The 23271-nt window shown below is 43.0% G+C and overlaps 1 protein-coding gene across 4 annotated transcripts in view; it reads left to right on the forward strand.

Annotated features, from left to right (window-relative positions):
- Nucleotides 1-23271, forward strand: part of EXOC2 (exocyst complex component 2) — a 163031-nt gene that overhangs the window by 111753 nt on the left and 28007 nt on the right. For 2 of the 4 annotated variants that reach the window (XM_007101139.4, XM_007101140.4), the window contains exons 21-23: nt 207-273; nt 4288-4404; nt 14662-14803. In XM_007101139.4, coding sequence (XP_007101201.1) covers nt 207-273; nt 4288-4404; nt 14662-14803 — 326 coding nt within the window. Of the gene's footprint in view, nt 1-206; nt 274-4287; nt 4405-7270; nt 7393-14661; nt 14804-15101; nt 15352-23271 lie in introns of those variants that run through there. The other 2 variants (XM_028479273.2, XM_028479271.2) reach the window with 2 other exon arrangements.

Consider the following 23271-nt stretch of genomic DNA (forward strand, 5'->3'; position numbering starts at 1 on the left):
GGGCCCGCCGTGCCGGGACCCCGGGCCCCGCAACGGGAGAGGCCACAACAGTGAGAGGCCCGCGTACCGCAAAAAAAAAAAAAAAAAAAAAAAATTTACATAGGTTTCATTGCATTTTTTATTGAGGTATAATTGACATATAACATTATGTTACCATTTTTAATTTTAGTGCTTTAACTTGTTCTCTTACTTGCTTCTCTATTCAGTCTCTCCGTTGACGTTTCTTCTCCTGATTTGTTTGGAAGTATCCATGAAGACTTTAGTTTGACTTCTGTAAGTAAGATCATAAATAATTAAGATGTTAAGATGATAAATAGAAAGTAAAACGTCATTTTTTATAAAACATGTCATTATGACTGTTTCATAACTCGGTCTAAATTATTAATACTTTGTTACCACATTACTGCTATAGCATGCTACTCTTACTTTGGAGCTGTGTTTTATTTTGTGAAAGTTTTAGTAAAAATATAATTTTGTAACTATTCCACACTTAAAAATCTTTTAGCTGAAGTTGCAGCTTAAGTAGCTCCGTCGCCTCTCTGCAGCATGTGGAGATCCTGAGTGTGGTACCCTGGTGCTTGAAAGCTGGAGAGGAGGCAAAGGACAGGCACCGTTTCTCCCCCTTTTCCCTCTTTAAACAGAGAAGCTCTGCTTTTCTCTATTTTTTGTTGTTGTGGTTGTTAAGTTCCCTAATAGCATTTTATTTGAACACAAAATTCCATGGCAAAACCAAAACCAAATCACCTTTTCTATAAACACACGTATATTTTAAACACATGCATGTGTTTAGTGATGATTCACAATACACGTTCTCCTGTATGTAAATTTAGCTGTTGAAATTCAAACTCCAGCTATCCTAAAAAACCAACCAACCAACCAAAAAAACACAACCCTTTCTGGTTTGTCATTACTCTGAATGATGTGTGTGTATGTGTGTGTACCTCTCAAGAAAGAAAACATGTGAACTAAATTTCCTGCCATATATAATTTCTGCAGTTATTATAAGTATGAATTCCTAAATAAGGATTTGTTACATTAGGAAAAATAGAGTTTAATCAAAGTCATTTTTAAAAAAAAGTTATTGTAGGTTTAATTACTTGGGTGACTAGGTAGATAACAGTACTGTTCATGAAGAGAATTCAGGAAGAAAATAGTTTCTAAAGAAAGATTAAAAATTCAGTTTGGGGGCTTCCCTGGTGGCGCTGTGGTTGCGCGTCCGCCTGCCGATGCAGGGGAGCCGGGTTCGCGCCCCGGTCTGGGAGGATCCCACGTGCCGCGGAGCTGCTGGGCCAGTGAGCCATGGCCGCTGGGCCTGCGCTCCGGAGCCTGTGCTCCGCAACGGGAGAGGCCGCGGCAGAGGGAGAGGCGCGCACCCCAAAAAAAAAAAAAAAAAAAAAAAAGACAGAAAAATTCAGTTTGGGACCAGAGGTGTTGAATGAGAGACGTTCAGGTGGGATGTCTGGTGGGTGATTGGACCCCAGGAGAGAGATCTAGGTACAGATTTGTGACTCAGCAGTGTAAGGCCTGGGAGTGGATGAGAATACTAGGGAAAACAATAGGAGGAGAGGAGGGCCAAATATATGAAAATAATATTGAGGGTGCCAGTATTTAAGGGAAGGCCTGAGGCAGAGAGCCTGGAAGTTCCCTGAGAAGGAAGAATCAGAGAAGGAAATCCAGGGGACAGGTGGGAGAGCACGTTTAAGCAAAGGAATATTTAACGGTATCGCAGACCGACAGAGCATCAGGCTGGGCCAGACAGAAGCCAGGCCTCGTGGGAGGGCGTGTGGATGGCTGAGAGGCAGCTGCCCGCGCTGGGTCAGGGATGAGTGGCAGCTGAGGAGGGCGATGTGGTGAGTTCAAACTGTTCTTCCGCTGTGAATGGGAGAGAAGGACATGCGAGGAAGGATCCTTCTCAGTGGAGAAAGGCCTTGCTGCCTGTCTGGCCAACCACGCTTCTTCTGGGTCTCTTGGGACAAGCCTGATTTCTACATGACTATCTTCCCAGTGTTTGGAGCAGCTGCCGTGTGCTCACACGTTCCCTTCTTGAGCTAACACAGCTTGCTGGGCAGTGGTTCTCCTCTGAGCCCGGGACTCCCCCAGAACCACGCCTTCGCCTCCTCTCCTCTGTCACCAGAGCCCTGCTGCATGATTCGCACTTGACTTCTGCTGGCCACTGGACCTTCTCTGTCCCATTTCACTCTCCTGAAATTGTTCCAGATTTGGTACCAAATTCACTTCCTGTGTTTTTCCCCATTGGATGATACCGTGTTAGATTTGGTCCAGGTAATTGAGATCTTAGGGTCTTGTTCTGTTATCCGGCAGAGAGGCACCTGTGAGAAGAAAGAGGGCTAGGTTTCTGGTTCGCTGGCTGGCCTGCTGCTTACTGACAGAAGAACCTCGGGCATGCCACGGAGGGTGGCCTGATGGCCGCACCACAGAGCTGCTGTGGGGTAGCCAGAACGGTACAGGAGGCTGTGGAGTCCTCAGTCTGCAGGTGCTGCCGTGGATAGGTTGAGTTGTTATTTTCAAACATATGTATTCATCTGAGTTGTTTGTCAGCTTTTGATGAGTCATTCAATTTTAAGAATTTGATTATTTGTCAGGTTTTCTTCCCACTTTTGTTTCCTGTGATTGGTTATATTTGAGGAAAAAATACACTTACTAAGAGTAAGACTTCAAATCACTCAAATAGTTCTTCCATTCTGGGGGAAGAACCATTCAGATTACAAGGGTAAAAATCAACCAGAGTTAATTAATGAAGAGGGCAGAGAAGGGGTGGCAGGCTGGGGTGGGCTGCTGGGAGGCGGTGCCTGGAGGGTAATTAAGGCTTGATCGCGGGGCTGAGAGACCAGTTGAGGTACTTGGGATGCCACTTCTCAGAGTGGCTGAGGAAGCGTCACGGTGACTTTATATCACACACTTTACAAGGGCCGCATAACCGTGACAGTTAGGTGTGGGCAGGGGTCTGGCCTCCCTCAGCCTCACGTGTCACCTCCTGGTGCCCACCTCACGCGGTTTGAACACACAACGTGGACGAGGAGTAGACGCACAGCGCATTTGTTTTAGGCTTGTTTTAGCCGCCACTTCCTGTCCATAGAGTCCTTCAGGCCACTGACAACCTTTCATTGCTTTGAAAGCACTGTAATAATTCCTGGGCCTTTTAATTATATTTGTTGATGACCACAAAAGGCAGCAAATAGGCCACGCTCTGCCACAACTAAACAGTAAAAATTTAAATAAAGACATGGAAAGTTTTACACATTTTGAGGGAGCTGAATGGAATTCTTGGGTGATCCAGGCTCAGTGAGCCTAGCCCTGTGGTCTGTGCACCTGCCAGGGCCTGGTTATTCCCATCTGCCTTCCTGACATTAACCTAAGTTACCCTGATTAGTACACAGCAGCGATCAAAGTATGGGTGAGAGCTTCTCCTAGGAAGGAGTTCTGCCTTAGTTTTTAGTCAAGGATCTAAAAGCAAGGCCCGAAATTAGTCACAGTCGTTCCAGAGAAGCCCTCACACGTGAGGGAGCAGGGACAGTGCTCAGCCAGCCCCAAGAACAGTGACAGTACCATTCCTAGAACTGTATTTAGAAAGCCAGTTCTTCTGAACTCTGAGAGGATGATTGATTCATCAGCCCGGGGGTTCTGGTAATTTTGATAAGAAGTCACCTTAAATAGCGGGAAGCCTGGGGAGTGTAGAACGGCGCCCTGCATGGCTGACCGGGGGAGAGTCCCCATAAGAGGGAGACTCTTCTACATAAGAAATTCTGTGAAGGCCTGGTTTTTGAAGGAGCCCATCTATGGATGGCATTACAATTCTCTTTCAAGTTGTAAGAAATTTAGAAATTATTTTCTGAGAGTTTCTACATTTTGGGGTAGTTATTTTTAAATATCCATTTTTATAGCTTTTTTTGGGTGCAAAACTTATGAAGTGGAATAACCAATAAAGTGGAATCCCTTTCCTAAGAACAGCCGCTGATCCTATTTTACTAGTTTACTGTGTTGCATCAATCTGTTTTTCCATACAGCGTTAAATTTCAAAAGGAATTTGAGTCAAACATTATTTGGCTCTTTAGTGTGTTATGTCATAGCGAGCAATTAGTAGAATTATAGAATTGTATTGTGTTTCTCCCTGTTAACTGGAAAGAAGGAACCAAGAAAAACAAAACATTGAATATTGATATTAAACACCAAGAGATTAGAATTAAATTTAACAAGTGATAAACGTTATCTGTTAGACTTTCAATTTGTTACCATAAATAATTTTCTAAAAATTTGTTTTGGTTTTAGGAACAGAGGCTTTTGATAGTCCTGAGTAATTGTTGCTACCTAGAACGTCACACCTTCCGAAATATCGCAGAACATTTTGAAAAGCACAACTTCCAGGGAATAGAAAAAATAACACAGGTAAAGGGATCGCGTTAAACGGACAAGTGGTGGTGTCATCTGCTTCATTCCCAGCTGTTTCCTCAGCCCCCCACCCCCGCTCCTCCCCGCGCCCGGTCCCTCCTTCTCACAGCTCACCTGAGTCACTGAGGTAATGCTCTCCTCTTTCTCTAGAGCAAAGCCCTCTCAAGGTTAGAGCTTTTCAAAACTGAGGGAGGAAAAGGAAAAAAAGGCTTCCAACCCAGATCTTTAGGAGTCATCTCTGATTTGGCTCCTTTTAGGTTAAAGCTTTTACTTCTAGCCGACAGCAAACCCTGAGCTTGCAGAGCCACCTCTTCTTCCTCCCTCCCGCTCCAGGGGGCCACAGCAGTGCTTCTGCTTGCCTGCCAGAGCACACGCACACACGCGTGCGTGCACACACACTCGTGCACGTGGGCCCAGCTCTAGGTTGCTTTGTCTTACCTGAAAAATACATACCCTCCACTCTCCAGTCCTGCCTGTAGAAAGGTGGACAGAAATGAGTCCTGTATAAATCAATGGAGTAGTTTTTTTTAGTGTTACACTTTGTTGATTATATTTTTCAAGTAAGCAGAAAAGGAAAAAATGAAGTAATCATGTTATTATTAAAGGTTGGTGGTTCCTGAACAAAAGTTTATCAGATTTCTAAGTAAAACTAAGCTAGAACCACTTTTCTAATGTCAGTACAGTTTTCTCAGTGCAAAGAATAAGAAAGATAGCGATCTTATTAATCTTATAATCAAAAAGTGCTCTTGGTGGATTGCATACTGTTTACAAATGATGGTTCCAGTTCATGAACTAGATTGGGATTTTTTTTTTTTTCAAAGATTGAAAATGTCAGAGTGGGTGGCTGTGTCTTGTTTTCTTGCCTTTTCGTAAAGATTAATCATCCTGATGAGAAATGTTGTGACTTAAGACTTTAGGGGCAAATGCCGAGTTTATTTCCAGAAATTTTTGTGTTGAGAACTGCAAGGTGGTCTCTTGCAGTAGAAAGTTAGTATTTGTAGAAGGTGGGCATTTTGTTTTTATGCAGTAACAATAATGACACTAACATTATTATTGAAGAAATCTTTTATCATTTTAAAAATATATGAAGTGATTAGGAACTGCATATAACAAGCAAGGAGACTTTAAGGTTTTTACAAAGTTATGAGTGGGAATTATCTGTTAGGTTCAGTTTGTATCATTAAGAAGAAGAATGAAATTGACATGCAGATAGGCTTTGATGTCCTTCCCAGTCTTTGTCCAGATTGTTCTGAGACAAGGTGATATGAAGGATCTGGGGGTGGGCTATTTTTGGCACTCAGAATTTGGAATTGAATATTTTGAAATCATTCAGTTGAGTATTAAAGGAATAGACAGCAAACTAGATTTATAGTGTTTGTGCCGATTCTATGTTTTATGAGTGAATTCATTAATTTCATGATAACAATCAAGTAAAATATATTTCTTGCATTAAGGTATAAAAGTTGCCAACTGCCACTCTTTTTCACGGTTCCTTTCTCAGCTGAAAGGTAGCTCGGGAGGCCCAGACCCCAGAACAGTCTCAGGGCACGTGGGCCCCGTGACCGCTGGTTATCCGTTCTCGGGCTCTGCCCTGCCCTCGGAGGGAAGTGCTCCCCGAGGGCTTCTGCCTTCTGTGCTTCTACCAGATGGGCCCCACCTCTCTCAGGTCTCCTTCAGGCTGCAGGTGGGGACTTTGCCAAGGGTCCTCCAAGCATAGTTCCTTCTGCTTTCTTACTCCACCAGGAGCTCCACCAGGAGTGGCACAGAAATGACCAGCCTTTTCAGTTCCCTTTGTCTCGGTCTCCATCTTCAAGAGTAGAATTAAGTTTTACATAGGAACAGTACGTTCATAATCACGCTTGTTAGGCGTTTATTAAAGTTTAATCATCACTCATCCTTTAAAGCTAGAATGATTTTATATACACAGTTTTATTTGATGAAAATAGCTCTGTGAAGTAATCAAGGAAAGTATTATTAACTCCATTTTTTTCATGCCGAAAAATGCTTGGAGAGGTTAATGCCTTGACCTATAAGCAGCAGAGCAAAGCAGGACTCAAAATTAAATTTTCTCGTGCTAAATCCAGAATGCTTTCTGGCCCAGCACCATACATACATTAAGATAAAGAACAAAATTGTTTCCATGAAAGCACACCGAAGGAACAGGACATGAAGCCGGTTGATTAATGTATATCATTTCGGACTTGATGAAACAACATTAAATAATAAACATTAAATGTATCAGAGCAGAGTATCAAACTCCTCTTTCCCTACAAGTTACATCCTTTAAAATAGGCCCCATTGTAGGCCTTCAGTGGATGTGCTGTTTGGAACCCGTACAGCAAGTGCCAACTCTGAGTGCTGTGTGCGTTTCCACATGCAGTGCCAGCGCCTTTGAGTTTTCCTCAAGTCTTGGAAATGTTTTTCCAGTCATGCATTTTTTTTTCCTTATTATAAAAGTAAGACCTAATTATCATTTTTTTAAAAGAGAAATACTGAAAATCTAAAAAAATTTTTTAAAATCATCTATAATGCACGAAAGATGAACACTGTCTTATTTTAGTATATATAATAATTGGTGTCTTATATATGCCATATACCTGTGTGTATATATGTTATAAAAAAAGTGAAACATTTTCCCGAATTCTGTCTACCTTGAATGTATCTTTTTCTATCTGTTGTGAGCGCTTTTCCATTTTTATTAACTGTTTTTGTAAAGATGAGTTTTATGGCTTTATAATATTTGTTAATGCAGATGTACCATTTTCTCATTTTTATTATTTTAACTTTTTTCCTGCTGGTTATTTTCGTTGTTGTTACTGAGAGGGGAAGATAGTCTTTGGTCACATTTCTTACTTCCTCACAGTGGATTCTTAGAAGCGGAATTACAACTCCAAAGACTCCTGGTGCGGTTTGCCAGATTGCTTTCCAGAAGCCGGTCTCCCCACATTTGGCCATCATCACTGATTATAGTTTCTAATTTGATAGGTAAACATACTCTTTCGTGGTATTTTCATCTGCATGCCTTTCCCCGCTTGGTAGGTTAACACTTTTTCATGTGCTCATTGACTGTTGACAGAGTTTTGCGTTCTAAGTGTGCACACCAGGTTAACCACAAATCCTTAATTCTTTGAGACCTTTGAGAAAGGAAAACCAGAGCTATATGGTTAATAAACCTTAGCTTGTAATTTTATTGCAATAGCTGTAATTACATAATTCCAAGAAATTTTTTTTTTACATCTATTTTAACCGGTGCCAGGCTTTTAAAAGGAATTATCTAATTTAGAGTTTGGATAATTGCAGATTTTTGACCGACTCAGGAATGTAGTCATAGTGGCCCTTAAAGTCTGGCATTAAATGCTTGATTGAGGTTTTATTTGAAGCCCCTAAATCTCTTTCAGGTATTCCAACATGGAGGTGGAGAAAGGACAGGGTTTTTTTCTTTTTAAAAAAAAAATATGTCCAGGGAAGGTCCTTTACAGCAATCAGTTTTAAAGGTTTTTGAGTCACTTGAACCATGGGTACCATATTTTACATATTCGATTATTTTTAGCTTAATTGTATATAATTCTTTTTTTTTGCTGCTGTTTTTATGTATTTATTCTAGTTAAAACTTTGTTTTTTTAACACAACTTATAAAAGTTAAACTCCATTTACAGTTGCTACAAAATATTGGCTCTATTCACTGTGTTGTACAGTATATACTTGAGCCTATCTTACACCCAGTAGTTTGTACCTCCCCCCCACCACTGGTAACCACTAGTTTGTTCTCTATATCTGTGAGTCTGTTTCTTTTTTGTTTCAGTCACTAGTTCGTTGTCTTTTTTTAGATTCCACATATAGGTGATATCATCCGGTATTTGTCTGACTTATTTCACTAAGCATAATGCCCTCCAGGTCCATCTGTGTTGCTGCAAGTGGCAGAATTTCATTCTTTTTATGGCTGAGTAGTAGTCCATTGTATACAGAGACCACATCTTCTTTCTCCATTCATCTGTCATTGGGCACTTGGGTGCTTTCAAGTCTTGGCCGTTATACGTAGTGCTGTTGTTTTTGTTTTTTTCACATAGAAGATGTTGTTTCAGAGATGAGAGAGAAGCTCAAAGTCTGTTTGGAAAGTTGGGGACGTGCAGGGCATAAGTGAGTAAAACCATTGGTTCACCACTTGGGCAGGATGTGGGGTCCAAAGTCAAAACCTTGAACCCTGGCAGATAAAATTCCACCACTGGCGTTGTCTTTCACCCCACCCCTCTTCCCATTTCTGTCCTCGTGCTGGCGCTCCGGGCCCTCCTTAGTCTCATCTCATCTTTCTCCATTCATCTGTCATTGGGCACTTGGGTGCTTTCAAGTCTTGGCCGTTATACGTAGTGCTGCTGTTTTTTTCACATAGAAGATGTTGTTTCAGAGATGAGAGAGAAGCTCAAAGTCTGTTTGGAAAGTTGGGGACGTGCAGGGCATAAGTGAGTAAAACCATTGGTTCACCACTTGGGCAGGATGTGGGGTCCAAAGTCAAAACCTTGAACCCTGGCAGATAAAATTCCACCACTGGCGTTGTCTTTCACCCCACCCCTCTTCCCATTTCTGTCCTCGTGCTGGCGCTCCGGGCCCTCCTTAGTCTCATCTCATCTACTCCCTCCGTCCCTTTGTCAGCGGTGCCCGGGATCTTTAACCAGCGGGCCGTTCCTAGGCTTCGGATCTGTTTCCTACGAGACGTCTTCGCTGGAAGTTCCCCTGGGATATCAGGTCATTGTGTCCAAACCACAGTGGCCCTCCTCCTACATGCCAGCCCCTTTCTGTGCGTCCTGTCTCAGTCGGCCGGCTGGGCCCTGGGGGTGTTCTGGCCTCCATCTCTCGTGATGGCTGACGAGCCGTCCTCTGAATCCGTCTCCACCCCTCTGGTTGGCTCTTCCTGCTCGGGCCCGGCCCTTCATCAGCCGACCGCTGTGCTTTCGCAGGAGCCTCCCTCCCTGATGCTCTGTGCCCTAAGTCCCTTCGCTCTGCAGTATCCTTAAACTCCCGTCTCAGATACAGGTGTCTCGTCCCACAGAGAGCCTCCTGTGGCATGACCCTGCCCTGCCCTGTTCTCCCAAAGCACGCACGGGTGAGGGCCTCTGCTCTTCTTGTGATGCTTCCTTCAGGTGCGGGAATCGCATTTGACACCTCCCATTGTGACTGGTTTAATGTTGGTTTGCTTCTTTTCTCGACTAAATTCTTTTCAGATATTTCTATGTGAAATGTTTTATCCCTGCAGAGGAGGAATAGCTCTTGTGCAGACGTGAATTAGAAGAAGTTGCAGCTGAAGAAATGCAGCGTCGTGAGCAGGCCCCTCGGTGCACAGTCGCATCACCTCCCTCCCCTTGCAGAGTCACTGCTGCATCTTGTGCTTCCTGATTAACACGTTGTTTACTAGTAACCTGTTCTTGAGTCTTAAATAGCATCAGTGGGACCATAGGCATGCATTTTTCTATGACTCCTCTTTCTGCTCAGTACGGTTTCTGAGGTTTATCCATGTTGCTGCATGTAGCTTATGCTAATTTGTAACATAAATTAGAGTGTCTCCTTTTTTCTTCTTCTGAGAGTTTATATAGAGTTGGAATTACAGTATTTGTTATCTGAATACTTAGAAGAATTCTGGTAAAACTTTCCGGGGCTGTATTTTCTTTGTGAGACAGTTTTTAATGACTGGTTCATTTTCTTTAATGGTTAAAGAACCATTCAGGCTTTCCGTTTCCTCTTGTTAATTTGGGTCATCTGTATTTTTCTTGGACTTTGTCCATTTTGCCTAAGTTTTCAAATGTATTGGCATAAAATTGTTTTATAATAGTTCCAGATTCTTGCAATCTCAACTGCATCTAGAGTTATGACCCCCTTTTATACTTAATGTTGCATGCTTGATATTTTAGTCTTTTTTTCGATCAGCTTTGCCAGAATCTTTTCAAGAACCAACCTCTGTCTTCACTGATCTCTCTTCACACCCTTGTTTTCTGAGGCAGTAACTGGGGTGCTGAGCTTGTTTTGTTTACACAGCTCACTGCTTCCAAACCTTTCTGCTTTTTCATATGAACATTTAAGGCTATGAATTTCCCTTTCTCTAGTGGTGTGCCACATGCTAACACATGGTGTTCTGATTGTTCAGTTTGTATTTTCCAATTTTAATTGTGTGTTTTCCTTTGACACACCAGTATGTAGAGGTGTGATTTTAAATTTCCAAATTGAGGGAGCAGTTAGTTTCTATATTGGGAGTTAGTTTTTTCTTTGTTAGAGGTTTCTGACTTAAGTGTTCTGATGTCAGAATATCATGTTTTTAACTTTGTTGAAACTTGCTTTGCAGATGATACATGGTGAGTTTTCTTAAATATTCTACCTTGCTTGAAAAGATTGTCCTTCAGTTTTGAATACCAGGTTTCGTTTGTGTCTGTTAGACCAAGTGTGTGAATTGTTCATATTTGTTCCTTTTGTTTGTTTGTGTGGTCTTTAATCTGTCCATTACTGCGAAAGATGTAGTACAGTCTCTCTTTGGCTACTTTTTAGATATTTTCTTCACCTCTAGCATTCTGTAGTTCAACTATGATGTGTCTCTTGGTATGACTTTTTTTTTTTTTTGCCTTTTTCCCGTTGACTCTGATTGATACTTTTAAGCAGTCCTGGAAAATTCTCAGCCATTACCTCGTCAGAAATTCTCCCCTGTTCACTCTTTTCTCCCTTCAGTAATTCCTGTTGGATCGTATCAGACCTTATATTCTCCATGTCTCTTACCTTCTTCTTTCATGTTTTTTCCCTCATCTTTAAATTCTCTGTAATGATGAGGAATACTTCTTCAGCTCTCTCTTCTCATCCACTGCTGCTTCTGTTATGTCTAATCTTGCTGAAGTTTGCTGTCTATTGACATTTTATTAAAGTTGTTTTTCATTTCCAGAAACTCTTTTTGGTTTTTGTTACTAAGTCAGGGAAAACCATTAACTTAGTCTGGAAATAGTACAATTTGAAACATTATACCAGTGTAGGAGATGGTGGTGGTAAAGTGCTTTCCAGTGGCCCTCAGATGGTTCTGTGTAGGTGGCCAAGTCAGCTGCAGGCTATAGTCAAGTAAAGGGAGAGGGATTTTTGCAGTCAGGTGAAGCCTGATTAATCGGATGTGAGCTGGTTAACTTGATTATAAAAAATTCACAGAAAACGAACAGTTGGGGAATATATAGATCATAATCAGTCACGGGTTAGAACCACGGCCGAAGGAAGATGAGGAGAAATGGCTCCCGACAGCAAGTCCTAGGTAGTCCTTCTGTGTCAGGGTGACAGGATGTCCTGTTTTATCACAGCTTGCTTTTTTGTTTTAATAGTGCCACCTCTACTAGAGATTAAAGGTTTATTTTTTTTAAGTTAACTATTTACTTGGCATTTGTTTTGTCCACATTTGACAAGTTATGGTTCAGTAACATGAAGGAATGTCAGTTCACTGTCCAGCCATCTGTTTGTAAAGAATTAAAAATATATTAATTTGACTGAAGCTAGTAATCCAGATTCACTTGCATAGAGATTCTGATTATAGTTTGACAAGTTTATTTCTGTAGAGCTGGCTCAGTTAAATGCACTCTTTCTGTCATCTTTGAAATGAAAACAACAGGGCTTTTTTCCTGCTATTTTTTTCTTTCTGAGAAACTTATTTTTTTTTAGAAGTATTCCTTCCAAAAAGTTTTTAAAATAGTAAACCAGAAAATTTAAGTTGGAAACATTAAATCACACCAATGAAATGATCTTACGTTTCATTAACTATTTTGAGTGAGCTGCAGACCCCTGCGTAGACACCGGGGGAGCAGGGCATCCGCCGTCCGCGTTTTGTACCTGGACGTGCCCCCCGTGACCACGTGTGACATCAGAGCACCTTGACCTGCACGTTGCTGCCAAAGAGGGAGCTGGTAGATCATCACAAGCCTCTAAAATGCTGCCTCCTAACACGCTCTGTATTTCTCCACGTTATTACTGGCTGTTGAACTACAGTTGACCTTGAACTACATATGCACTGGGATTAGGGTGCTGACCCTCCACCCAGTCGTGTAACTTAGAGTCAGCCCTCTGTATCCACCCTCCCCATCTGTGGGTTCGTACGGTACGGTAGTATTTACTACCAAAAAAAATCCACATATCCGTGGACCTGCACGGCTCAAACCTGTGTGAGAACACCTATTTCTAATTACATAACTGTTGAATTAGCACCCCCTTTTCCCCTTTTCCATTAGAGATGGCTGGCCTGGAAGCCGTCCGGCCCCACCTCCCCTGAGAAGCCTTTCAGCCCCTTAGCAGTGCCCTGGCCACTCTTGCTCTCCCTCTGCTTCCTTATCAGCCACATTCCATGAACGTTGTCTTTCGTATGTTTTCTTGTCTGTCTGCCCTACTGGACTGTGGTTTCCTTCCTAACAGAGCTTTTTTCCACGTAACTTTCATCCATCACTCTCAGGTGGAGGGTTCGTGATAGACCCCATCGTTGCATTTCAAATAGGGTCAGGTGAACTCAGCTGACGTCCGTGCTTCTCAGATGTTATGAACAGGGCATTTGAAAAATAATAATCATAGCTGCTAGCATTTATTATGTATTTTAAATGTGCTACACAAGGCTCATAAATTATCATTTCGAATCCTCACAAAAAAATTTATGAGGTGAGTATCGTTGATTCTCATTGTTTCATTTGCCTGGTACCTGTCTGTGCATACATTTATTTTCAACCTTTTTTCTTAAATTGAGGTATACCTTAGATACAGTAAAACATATACATCTTAAGTGTATATAGATTGGTGACTTTTTGCACAGTACCCACCACCCAGATCAAAATATAAAATGTTCTCCTTGTGCCACGTCCCATGCAGTGGCACACCTGCATGGGCACCCCTCTCACCACTGTCTGACTTCTGTCTGCACAGGTTAGTTTCACCTTTTCCTGAACTTCATGTAAAGTGGAACCATACAATTTGTAGTCTTCTGTGCCTGGCTGCTTTTGCTCAGACCTAGTCATTCCTGAGATTCAGCCAAATTGTGTGTCTATTACTAATTTATTTCTTTTATTGCAGAGTTTAGGTAACATATTTTGCTTACTCATTCTTGGTAATGGGCTTTGGGTTGTTTCCAGTTTTCGGTCTTTATGAATAAAGTTGCTCTGGGCACTGCTGTAAAAGTCTTTCTGTGGACATTTGTACTCTCTTATCTTACCTATATACCTAGAAGTGGAATTGCTGGTCATGGAATAAGTTGATAGAGCCTCTGAGTATTCCCAAGTGGGGATTTCCTTTACAGTCAGCCAGCAACGTGTGAGTGTCCGGGTGCCCCACGTGCTCACTACCACGTCACATTCTGTTTTATTTTAGCCCATCTCCTGGCTTTCGTTGACGTTCCCTGATAAACAGTGATGTTAAGCATCTTTCTTATGCATTTAGCTGTTCATATTCAGGTACCTTCTCTTGAAGTGCCTGTTCCGTTCATTTGTTCGTTTGTTAATTGGGTTGTTTACCTTTCTATTAGTGATGTTAGAAATCTGTGTATATCTTTGTCAGATATATATTCTTTGAGTAGAAATTTTAAATTTCGATGAGGTTTATCTACTTTTAAAAATGTTTAGTGTCTTTCATATCCTGTCAAAATCTTTACCTGCTCCAATGTCCTGAATTTCTTTTTCCCGGAGGCTTTGTAGTTTTAACTGTTATCTTCAGGGAGATGATCTGTCTCTTACTGAGTATTACATTGTGTTCGTTATTACTATAATTATACATATACTATGATAGCTTTATATAGTGTGCATTGAAAGGACAGTTGTGCTCTTTTTCCCTGGTATCTTTTCATGCTGTATTGTATGGTCTACGACCTCTAGTACAGTCTAGTCCCGGCCCCAACCCTGCACTCCCCAGATTCTCACCCCTCCCATGTTGAGGGCTCGGCCCACCCCCTCTGCAAGTCCTTGGCCCCTGGGTGCTGGTGAGACCAGGCATGGACGTGCAGGGCTGACACTGACCCGTTCTTCCAGCAAGAACTAGCTCACGTGGGCTGACCTTCTTGTGAAGACGGCCCCTGGTCTATACAGAAGACTAATTCTTATCTTGTTACACAGCTGCACTAGAGTGGTCTTTATTACTGAAAGTAAAATAAAAATCTTGCCTTTTTGTAGGAAGTTGATAAAAACTGTTAAAATCTACTGAAGTATTTATTTACATTGTTTTACTTTTTTCTTCACCCTCAAGCAGACAGCTCATAATTACTCTTATTTGTGTTTATAGGTTAGCATGGCCTCACTGAAAGAGTTGGACCAAAGACTCTTTGAAAACTACATTGAATTGAAGGCAGACCCCATCGTTGGCTCCTTAGAACCTGGAATTTACGCAGGCTACTTCGACTGGAAGGACTGCCTGCCCCCGACAGGTGGGTGGTTTGAGGTTACTGAAGTCTCCAGATGCATCCAGAGGGGTAAATATGGATTTCCTTTTCTCAGTACAGGCTTAAGATACTTTTCTTTTTATTCCCATTTTTTTTTTCATGTTTACTGAGGGGTTGATTTAAATTTTTATTAGCTTACCCATTTTTTGATAACTGGGGGTTATTAGTACTTAAAATGGTTAAAGATATTCTTAAATTCCAGAGAATAATTAATTACACCTCATAATGTGTGATCATCTCAGTAACGCACACTTGCTTCCTATGATATTTCTTTACTGCATAGAAATAATAGACTGTGAGTGACAGTTTTATGCAGTGACCTTGCAACCTTCATCAAAAAATTTACTTAAGACGTTTGGTCGCTTCTATGGAAGACCCAATTACTGATGCCAAAAAGGTGAAAGATACAAGGAAAACATATGGGAGTAAGATTATTATAATAATTTAGCAAAGAAAATTCAACTGGAGAAGGATGACTGACAGTTCCAGTATTATCGTTTTGACGTCAAATGAAAGTCACTTAAATCACTTCATAATATATATTTTAGAACTACCTATTGCTTGTTGAATGAAATAAACTTTTTGATTGATCAAATAGTTGTTTCTTTGTATGAAGTACTGTAGAATACATGAAGCCAAGCAACCTACTAACATCATTATGTCGATGTAGCGTGATGTGAAAATGGTTCTGTTCATATTAGACGTCGGTTCTTCGAGGTGAGTGTGGCTGTACCAGTGACCTGCTGGCAGGTTGTTACCTTCATTCTTTCAACTAATCGTTGTGATCACCTGTCATTTTTGTTGTGTGATGCTTTTATTAGATGGTGATAACCTTGTTTACTCTTTAATACCTTTGGTTTTTATTGTTATTTTTCATATTAGGGGTAACGATACAGTGATGCCAAAATTCTAAGCTAAGAGCCAGAATCATTAAATCAGTAATATTTTATGTGACTGCAGGTATTTAATTCCTGAAATCACCGTCATGATAGACATAGGAGCCTTGTGCTTAACAGCTGACCATAGTTGATCTTTTTCCTGTAATGCCATTAGTCCTGTGTACCCATGTTTTTCTGTGTCCAAACTGGATTACAGTTCACATCCCAAATATATCCTTTTACAGTTTAAGTCAGAGCCTATCAGTAACTTGCTTAAAATTTTTGCAGCATCTTCCTGCTCACTCGTGGTAAAATCCACAGAGCGGACAGCGCTGAGTCCGGCACCCACCCCCCGCGGCCCCTCCAGCCGCCTCCAGCACACTGGGCCTCTTGTGGCCCAGACTTCCCACATTCCTCCCCCAGTCCTTCCCTTTGCTTAGACAGTAATCCTCCCTCAGGCATCCTTTTGTCCTCAGGCCTCTACTTAAATATCAGGACACCAGCCATCCACCCTGCATAGGTGACACGGCCAGTGGAGAGTAGGCATGGCGTTTTAGATTTAACCTGTGGGAATTACGTGTATTTTATGTGTAAGATAATTATCTACAAGGGAGAAGGCTGTACGTGTGGTTCCAGCACCTGCCTTTTTGTTGGTTGAGCTTCTTAAAGCCAAATCCGTGAGGTCGTGGGGAGTGGTCAGTTATCCAGGGTGGGTGATGAAATGCACCTTCTGTGTAAGCCGGGTTCCTGACTCCACGTGAACAGACCTCTGGGACTTTTGAACTCAGCAGCCTCTGGAACTTTTGATCTACCATCCTTTTCAAAACTCTTGGACTAGATGACTCTGGGAGTTTCAATATCTTTGGACTTCAGGAAGGTAACATAGTGCACATACCACATATTATGTTATATCCCCGGTAGAGATCCCTGCAGAGAAATAGGTGAATATTAGATTAGGAGTGATAACAAGATCCTTATCAGTTCAGGTGAGACATGCCACCACAAAAGTTTATCACGAATTTGCAAATTCACAAACAGAGGATCTTGCCTCCCGGGTTCTATGTCTCCCTCGTCTAGACTCCTGCATGGTGCGTGGTCCCTGCTCGTGAAGATTTGTTCAGTGGCTGGGAACCCCTTGCAGCTCCCACGGAGCCATGCCCTTGTCCTCGCTGCCCCCCACCACCAGCACCGCGCCTCACTCCCGGCGGGCCCGCGCCTGCTCCGCTCGGGGCCCCCTCCCACTCAAGTGCTTTCCCAGGAAGTTCCCCTGTGTGAGCAAGGTTGTTTTCGGGTCCTTTTAATCTCTCTTGTAACTCTTCAGTACACGAACGTAATAGATGTATTTCTGTATCTGTTTTTTATTTCCCTGTTTTGGGGAAATTTTTAAACAAAGATGTGAGGAGATTCCTTTCACATTCCCAGACTTCTTGTCATTTAAGTTTTTTATAGAGCAGTGACTGAAAGGTTCAGAATTCCAAGGGTGAGATCGCAGAATGTTTTTCAATAAAATCTCTCCATTTTCTCCTCAAAGGAACAATACCCAGTAGTCAGCTGTGGTCTTTGCTCGGCCCCTAGCCTCTGCAGACTAGCCTGGCTATTGCTTCCCCTTGGGGGCCTCTCTCCTTCCCCTGTGACGTGTATGAATTACCTCACATGGGCCCTACTGCACCAAGCTCTTGTGCGGTTAACCAATCCCCAGTTCACAAATGAAGGAGTCGTTATATGGCAGGCCCTGCACACGTGCACACACTCGCACATAGGTATGTACACGTGCACACACATGCACATCCTAAATGTTTTAACTCCTTGCAGACAGTTTCAGTCATTTGTGTGCCTGTAACACCTGTGCCTCGCCTATGATTATCACTTAATACTTAACTACCATCTTCTAAATTTCAACTATCCTAAAACAAATTACTTATTACCTCCTGAGGGTCGGGGAGGGGCGGCTAGGACATCAGGCCCTGAACCCTAAGCTCTGGTCCCCCTAACGGTACTCACAGCCCCGTCACACTCCTCTTTACAGCCCAGCTTCAGGAAGTCGGCTGGGTGGTTCCTCAGCGATTCCATGTGAGGCCCCATGCCCTCTCGTGTCCTCCCGGCATCTCTGGCAGCCCCGCGCCTCCACCTCTGAGCCGTGGCTGGATCCGCGGACATGCTCGCTTTGGGGCTCCGTGATCTAGTGCTCCCGGCTGCTCCCTCCCCCGGGAGAGGGGACCCTCCTGCGGCCCCTGTGGTCCCACTGCGGGTGGGCGGCCCTCAGTCTCCTTCCCATGCCTAGCCTTGCACCCTGGCGTCCCCAGGACGTTCCGCGCCCTCCTCACCAGCCAGGCCCGCCGGGGCTCCCGCTCCTCTCTGTGGCCGCCACCCTCGGCTCCTACCAGGATGCCCCGTGTCGCCGGAGCCCGCACCTGTCTTCCTGTTCCCGGCCGCTCACCTGTTTGCCAGGCCCGCCCGCCGCTCCCCTGCTCAACCCTCTGGGCCACCCCTCGCCTCAGGCTCAGACCTACCCTCTGGGCCCGGCGCTGCCGCTGTCGTCCTGCTCCCGGCCCTTCCCGTGCCGCCTCCGGGGGCTTCCCTGCCCCCCGCCCCCCGGCCTGCTCTTGAGTCCTGCACGTGGGCGGTCACTGTGCCCCCGGCTCCTGTGCTGCGAGCTGAGGGTGGGAGTTCACAGGTTACAGCCTCAGTAACGTGCGGGTCACGCCTCAGTTTATCTTCTGAGTACTTGCTCTGTGGTTCACAGTGATTTTTCTCAGTTGTTTTTCCGATAGGAAAGTAAATCGTGATGTTCTCCTTTCCATTAATCTTCTTGTTCACTTTTTAATAAATAGTACACAGTGGGTGTTCATATTGGTTTAACCGAAGTGAGCATGTTAGCACTTGCCTCCTGTGGAAGCTTTGTGCAATCCCTAAATCTCGAGCAGTTGCATTTGAATTAAAACATGCACGTCAGGGATACCGGGCACGTGAGCAGTGCTGTGCAGCGTCGCTGTGCTCTTCAGGGACAGTTGAGGTGTGTGTGGCTCAATCCTGGTGAGGACGAGGGTGTGGGAGGGGCAGTTCCAGGCTCTCAGGGTCTTGGGTCCCACTGCCTCCAGGTGGGTGGCTGCCTCAGACTGTCCGGACCCTGCCTTGAAGGGGCCTGGGGTCCTTTCTCTGCCACTTCCCATCTTCGCAGCCTCGGCGTGAGTGATGATGATACAAAATGATGTCATCGTTATCGGGGCCACTTTGTATACAAAATGAAGCTTCTGCTGGCCTTGTGGCATTGAGGCCTGTGGCTCTGTCTTTCAGATAAACTTCCCGAGCAGACGCACACACCACTGCTTTGTCAGCCATTCATTTACCATTTCTCTGGTTCCAAAGCCTCTTGGAAATGGTTGGTTTTGATTTCACTTTTATAAACTGTATTTAGTTCTGTTCTTGGTGTAGCTTTGACTTCGTGATCCCCAACTGAACCTCAGTCTCGCATAGTCATATAGTGATTTTTAGTTTCTTTAAAGATGACTGGACTTTTGAGACCTCGTGTAAGGTGAACAGCCAAAATAGTTTGACTTCAGTCTTCCAAAGTAATTTCGATTAACAGCTTTAGTATTATCTTCAGAATTTTCATCTCCAAAATTTCATCCAAAACTGAATTTTACAAATCACGTAGGTAACCGATTGTTTATTGCTGTAGTTAGCAATAAATTTAGTTTCTGATACTGTTTGTGGTGATTTTTTTTTAAATCCAGTTGATTAATTTCACGATTCAAGAAGAGGTATTCGTTAAAGCCATAGCTATGCTTTTTTAACCTGACAGTTGGATATTTAAATTATCACCTCTTTATTTGTATATATGTCAGGAAAGATTATTCTGGTTAGTTCTGAGTCACTTAACTGACTGTGTCGTTATTCTTATCTGCAGTTATTAAGAGCTCTGAGTATTTGCATTTGATAGGTTTTAGCTAAATTGAGAAGAGTCTTAGTCTTCATTTACGAATACACATGGAAGTTCATATCTTTAAAACATATTAAATAAGAAAAAGAATCTTTCTTAAAATTTTCTCTTAAATATTGTAAATATTGGTGTTCTATCTAAAAGGCATTCAAGTTTACATATATTCCTAGAGATACTTAATAGATGAATTTAAAATTAACCATTTTTATAAAGGTAAAAGTACTGAACTGATTTTTTTTTTTTTTTTTTTTTGCGGTACGCGGGCCTCTCACCGTTGTGGCCTCTCCCGTTGCGGAGCGCAGGCTCCGGACGCGCAGGCTCAGCGGCCATGGCTCACGGGCCCAGCCGCTCCGCCGCCCGTGGGATCTTCCCGGACCGGGGCGCGAACCCGCGTCCCCTGCATCGGCAGGCGGACCCGCAACCACTGCGCCACCAGGGAAGGCCTTAACTGATTTTTAACTCAGAAGGCTTTTTTATTAATTGTAGTCATTGACATAATCAGGAGGAGGGAAGACATTTATGTCATCGGTGATGTGAGTGAGTGGAGTGCCGGTTGTTAGCGTGGACGGCCGACTGCTTGTGTGGGATGCATGGAACCCGGAGCAGAACGATTTCCACGTCAGTCGTATGTCAGATCCAGTATTTGGAATACTGAGACTACTCAAAGTCTGTAATAAAATATTCCTCCCATGGACAGATAGAGAATTTGCTTTTCATTCACAAATTCAGCCAGTATTATCAAGTCTGTGACATCCGAGGCACTCTGCACGTTTCCTGAGTTGTTCCTGCTTCCAAGGTTAAAATGTGGTAGAGAAGCTGAGGGTGGTGCTGCGTGTGAGGTGAGATGGTGGCTCTGACCCGGAGGAGTTGGGATGCACCCGTGTCCCCCCCAAGTCCTGTGGCCTCTGCTCCCAGTGGCACAAAGGAGAGCCGGGCGGGACTCAGGAGGGACCAGCACTGCCCCCCGCCCTGTCCCCCAGGGCAGCTCCCGAGACCACGTGGTAACCTTGGCGTCTGTACCTGTGGTGCATGCTTCTCTGTTGGTTATGTGGTGGTTGGCGGTATGTGTGAGGGCAGGTGTTTTGGTGAACAAGATCACAGCATGAGGTGGCAAAAAAACTAAAATAGATCCATCATTCTCTTGTGATTTTTATATCCATTTATTTTTAAAAATTATATCATCTTGGAGCCCTTGAGGTTTTTTTTTTTATCCTTTAAAGTTAAAATCCAGTGCGTTATTGGGGGAGGAGGGAATGTGAGAAATAACTTATGTGCTGTTCATTGACCGTCTCATCATCTCCTGTTTTCTTTAAGTTATCATCATGTCTTTGCAGTTACCTAAAGAAAATATATTTCCACTGCCATGCGAAGACTATCCTGATTGGTTATTGTATGTTTTCTTCTGCCAACACTTTTCTCCTAATACTCTTGTGATTTTAACTGGATCCTTGTATTTCAGCGAGCTAATTGCACTTACCTCTAACTAATCGCACTTAGTTAGCATGAAGAACTCTGAGGTAGTGGCCAGGCTGCCTGCCATTTATCTCATCAGATCAGCACCTCCATTTAAACATTCATTTCATTAGTTGTTAAACTGTAACCACGCGTAGGGAAAAACTTTTTCTGAAAGTTCTCGGGGAGTTTACTAAATGCTGGAACAGGGCTGTTGCGATCCTGCTTTCTGGATCCTCCTGATAGATGAGTCGTCGTGTCCAGTATCAGGGAGGAGGGGAAAGAAGGGACTCTGGCCCCATCGCTACCTCCACCTGCACAGAGGGAAAGAAGGAAAAACACCGTCTGAATCTTGGGGCCTGGGGAATCCCGATGAATAACAGTCTTCTTCTCTGTCCGAATTTCGAACCGACTGAAGAATAAGACGCAAGAGTCAGTAGGTGAGAAGGCCGTTGCTGGAGGGTCAGAGTGAGAGCCCAGACCCCTCGCCCAGCCCCTCCAAGAAGCAGCCCCTCTGCCTGCTCGCCACCTCCCACAGGCAGGGGTAGCGAAGAAGCAGGGGACAAACCCCCATGCGCTGCTGACCCCGCCAAAGGTGGACGAAGGCTGTCCCTCCCTCTGGGAAGCCCCACTCAAACCAGAAGGGCGGGGAGACGCCGTTCTCCTTTAAAGCACCAGACGTGAACTTCCAGCAAGAGGTGGCTGGCTCTGGGTGTGCGGACAAGAGTTAGGAGCTGATTTCAGCAAACAAAAACTTGTTTTGTCCCATTAATAAACAAGGAAGCAGAATTACTTCAGAATCGAAGTATTCATTCCTATTGCAAATAAAATACCGCGGCCAGCAGTTCAAGGGTCAGTTACAGAGACGGTCTGTAGAAAAGGAAGGGGACTCAAAGACGTCTTTCCCTCCGCAGCCCACATCCTGCCTCTGGTTTCTGGAGGTGGGGGGCCCCAACCCTCAGGCCCTCGCCCCCTCCCACGCTCCCCTTCAGCCCCACCCCACTGTCTCCAGGCCCCCAGGCCGCCCTCCGTCCGTGCCCGCAGCCCTCGGTGGTGCCCAGCACAGAGAAATCCTTCCCTGACAGACTTGTCCATCAGTTGGTTGGTGAATGAGAAACACCTTGGCGGAAATTACTCAAGCAAGTAAAATACTAATTTACAGTTTAGTTTTTACCCTGGTAGGTATTTTCAACAGAATGTCGGATTGAATTGTCTCTTAATTCAGCTAATGTTAAAGAAGAGAAGTTCGGTTGATTACATAAGAAAACGGTTACCAAAAATAACATGTGGACTACCCATTTAGAAATAATTAGAATATTATAAAATTTTGTATCTATGTATAAAATGAGAAAATCCTAACACCAAAGGTCTCTGAATGTCATTTCACCTTTCCAGAATTATTCTGAAGACTGAGGCTTGCAGAATTCTGAGGGCGCCTTTACGAGCATCACATTCTTGGTGCTGTTTGTTGGACACTCTAGAAATCTCTTCTCTTCTCGAATGTGGAACACAGGTGGTAACACCCAGTGACACGGCTGTCCTCTCGTGCCTGTCTTCCACAGGTTTTCTGCGCCCTGGTCATGGGGTACTTTGGCACACTATCGCATCTGCTTCTGATCGAAACAGATGCCAGTTGCGTGAACTCCACCTTTGAAGAGAGACATCCAAGTCAGTAGTCTTTCCCGGTACTGAACTTCTCAGAAGGAGTAGTTTTATCAATTCCTTGGACTGTTTTTCTTGATTTCATTTAAAATACACTGTCAGGTAGATATTAATAAACTTGTATTTCATCTATTTATAAGAGAAAAGCAATTTTACATTTTTCAAAGGAGGATGGTCCTAGTCAGTCATCTTTATTTATTTATTTATTTATTTATTTATTTATTTATTTATTTATTTATTTATTTATTTATTTATTTATTTATTTATTTATTTATTTATTTATTTATTTATTTATTTATTTATTTATTTATTTATTTATTTATTTATTTATTTATTTATTTATTTATTTATTTATTTATTTATTTATTTATTTATTTATTTATTTATTTATTTATTTATTTATTTATTTATTTATTTATTTATTTATTTATTTATTTATTTATTTATTTATTTATTTATTTATTTATTTATTTATTTATTTATTTATTTATTTATTTATTTATTTATTTATTTATTTATTT

Source organism: Physeter macrocephalus, chromosome 18, assembly GCF_002837175.3.
Source record: "Physeter macrocephalus isolate SW-GA chromosome 18, ASM283717v5, whole genome shotgun sequence".
Taxonomy (NCBI): Eukaryota; Metazoa; Chordata; class Mammalia; order Artiodactyla; family Physeteridae; genus Physeter; species Physeter macrocephalus.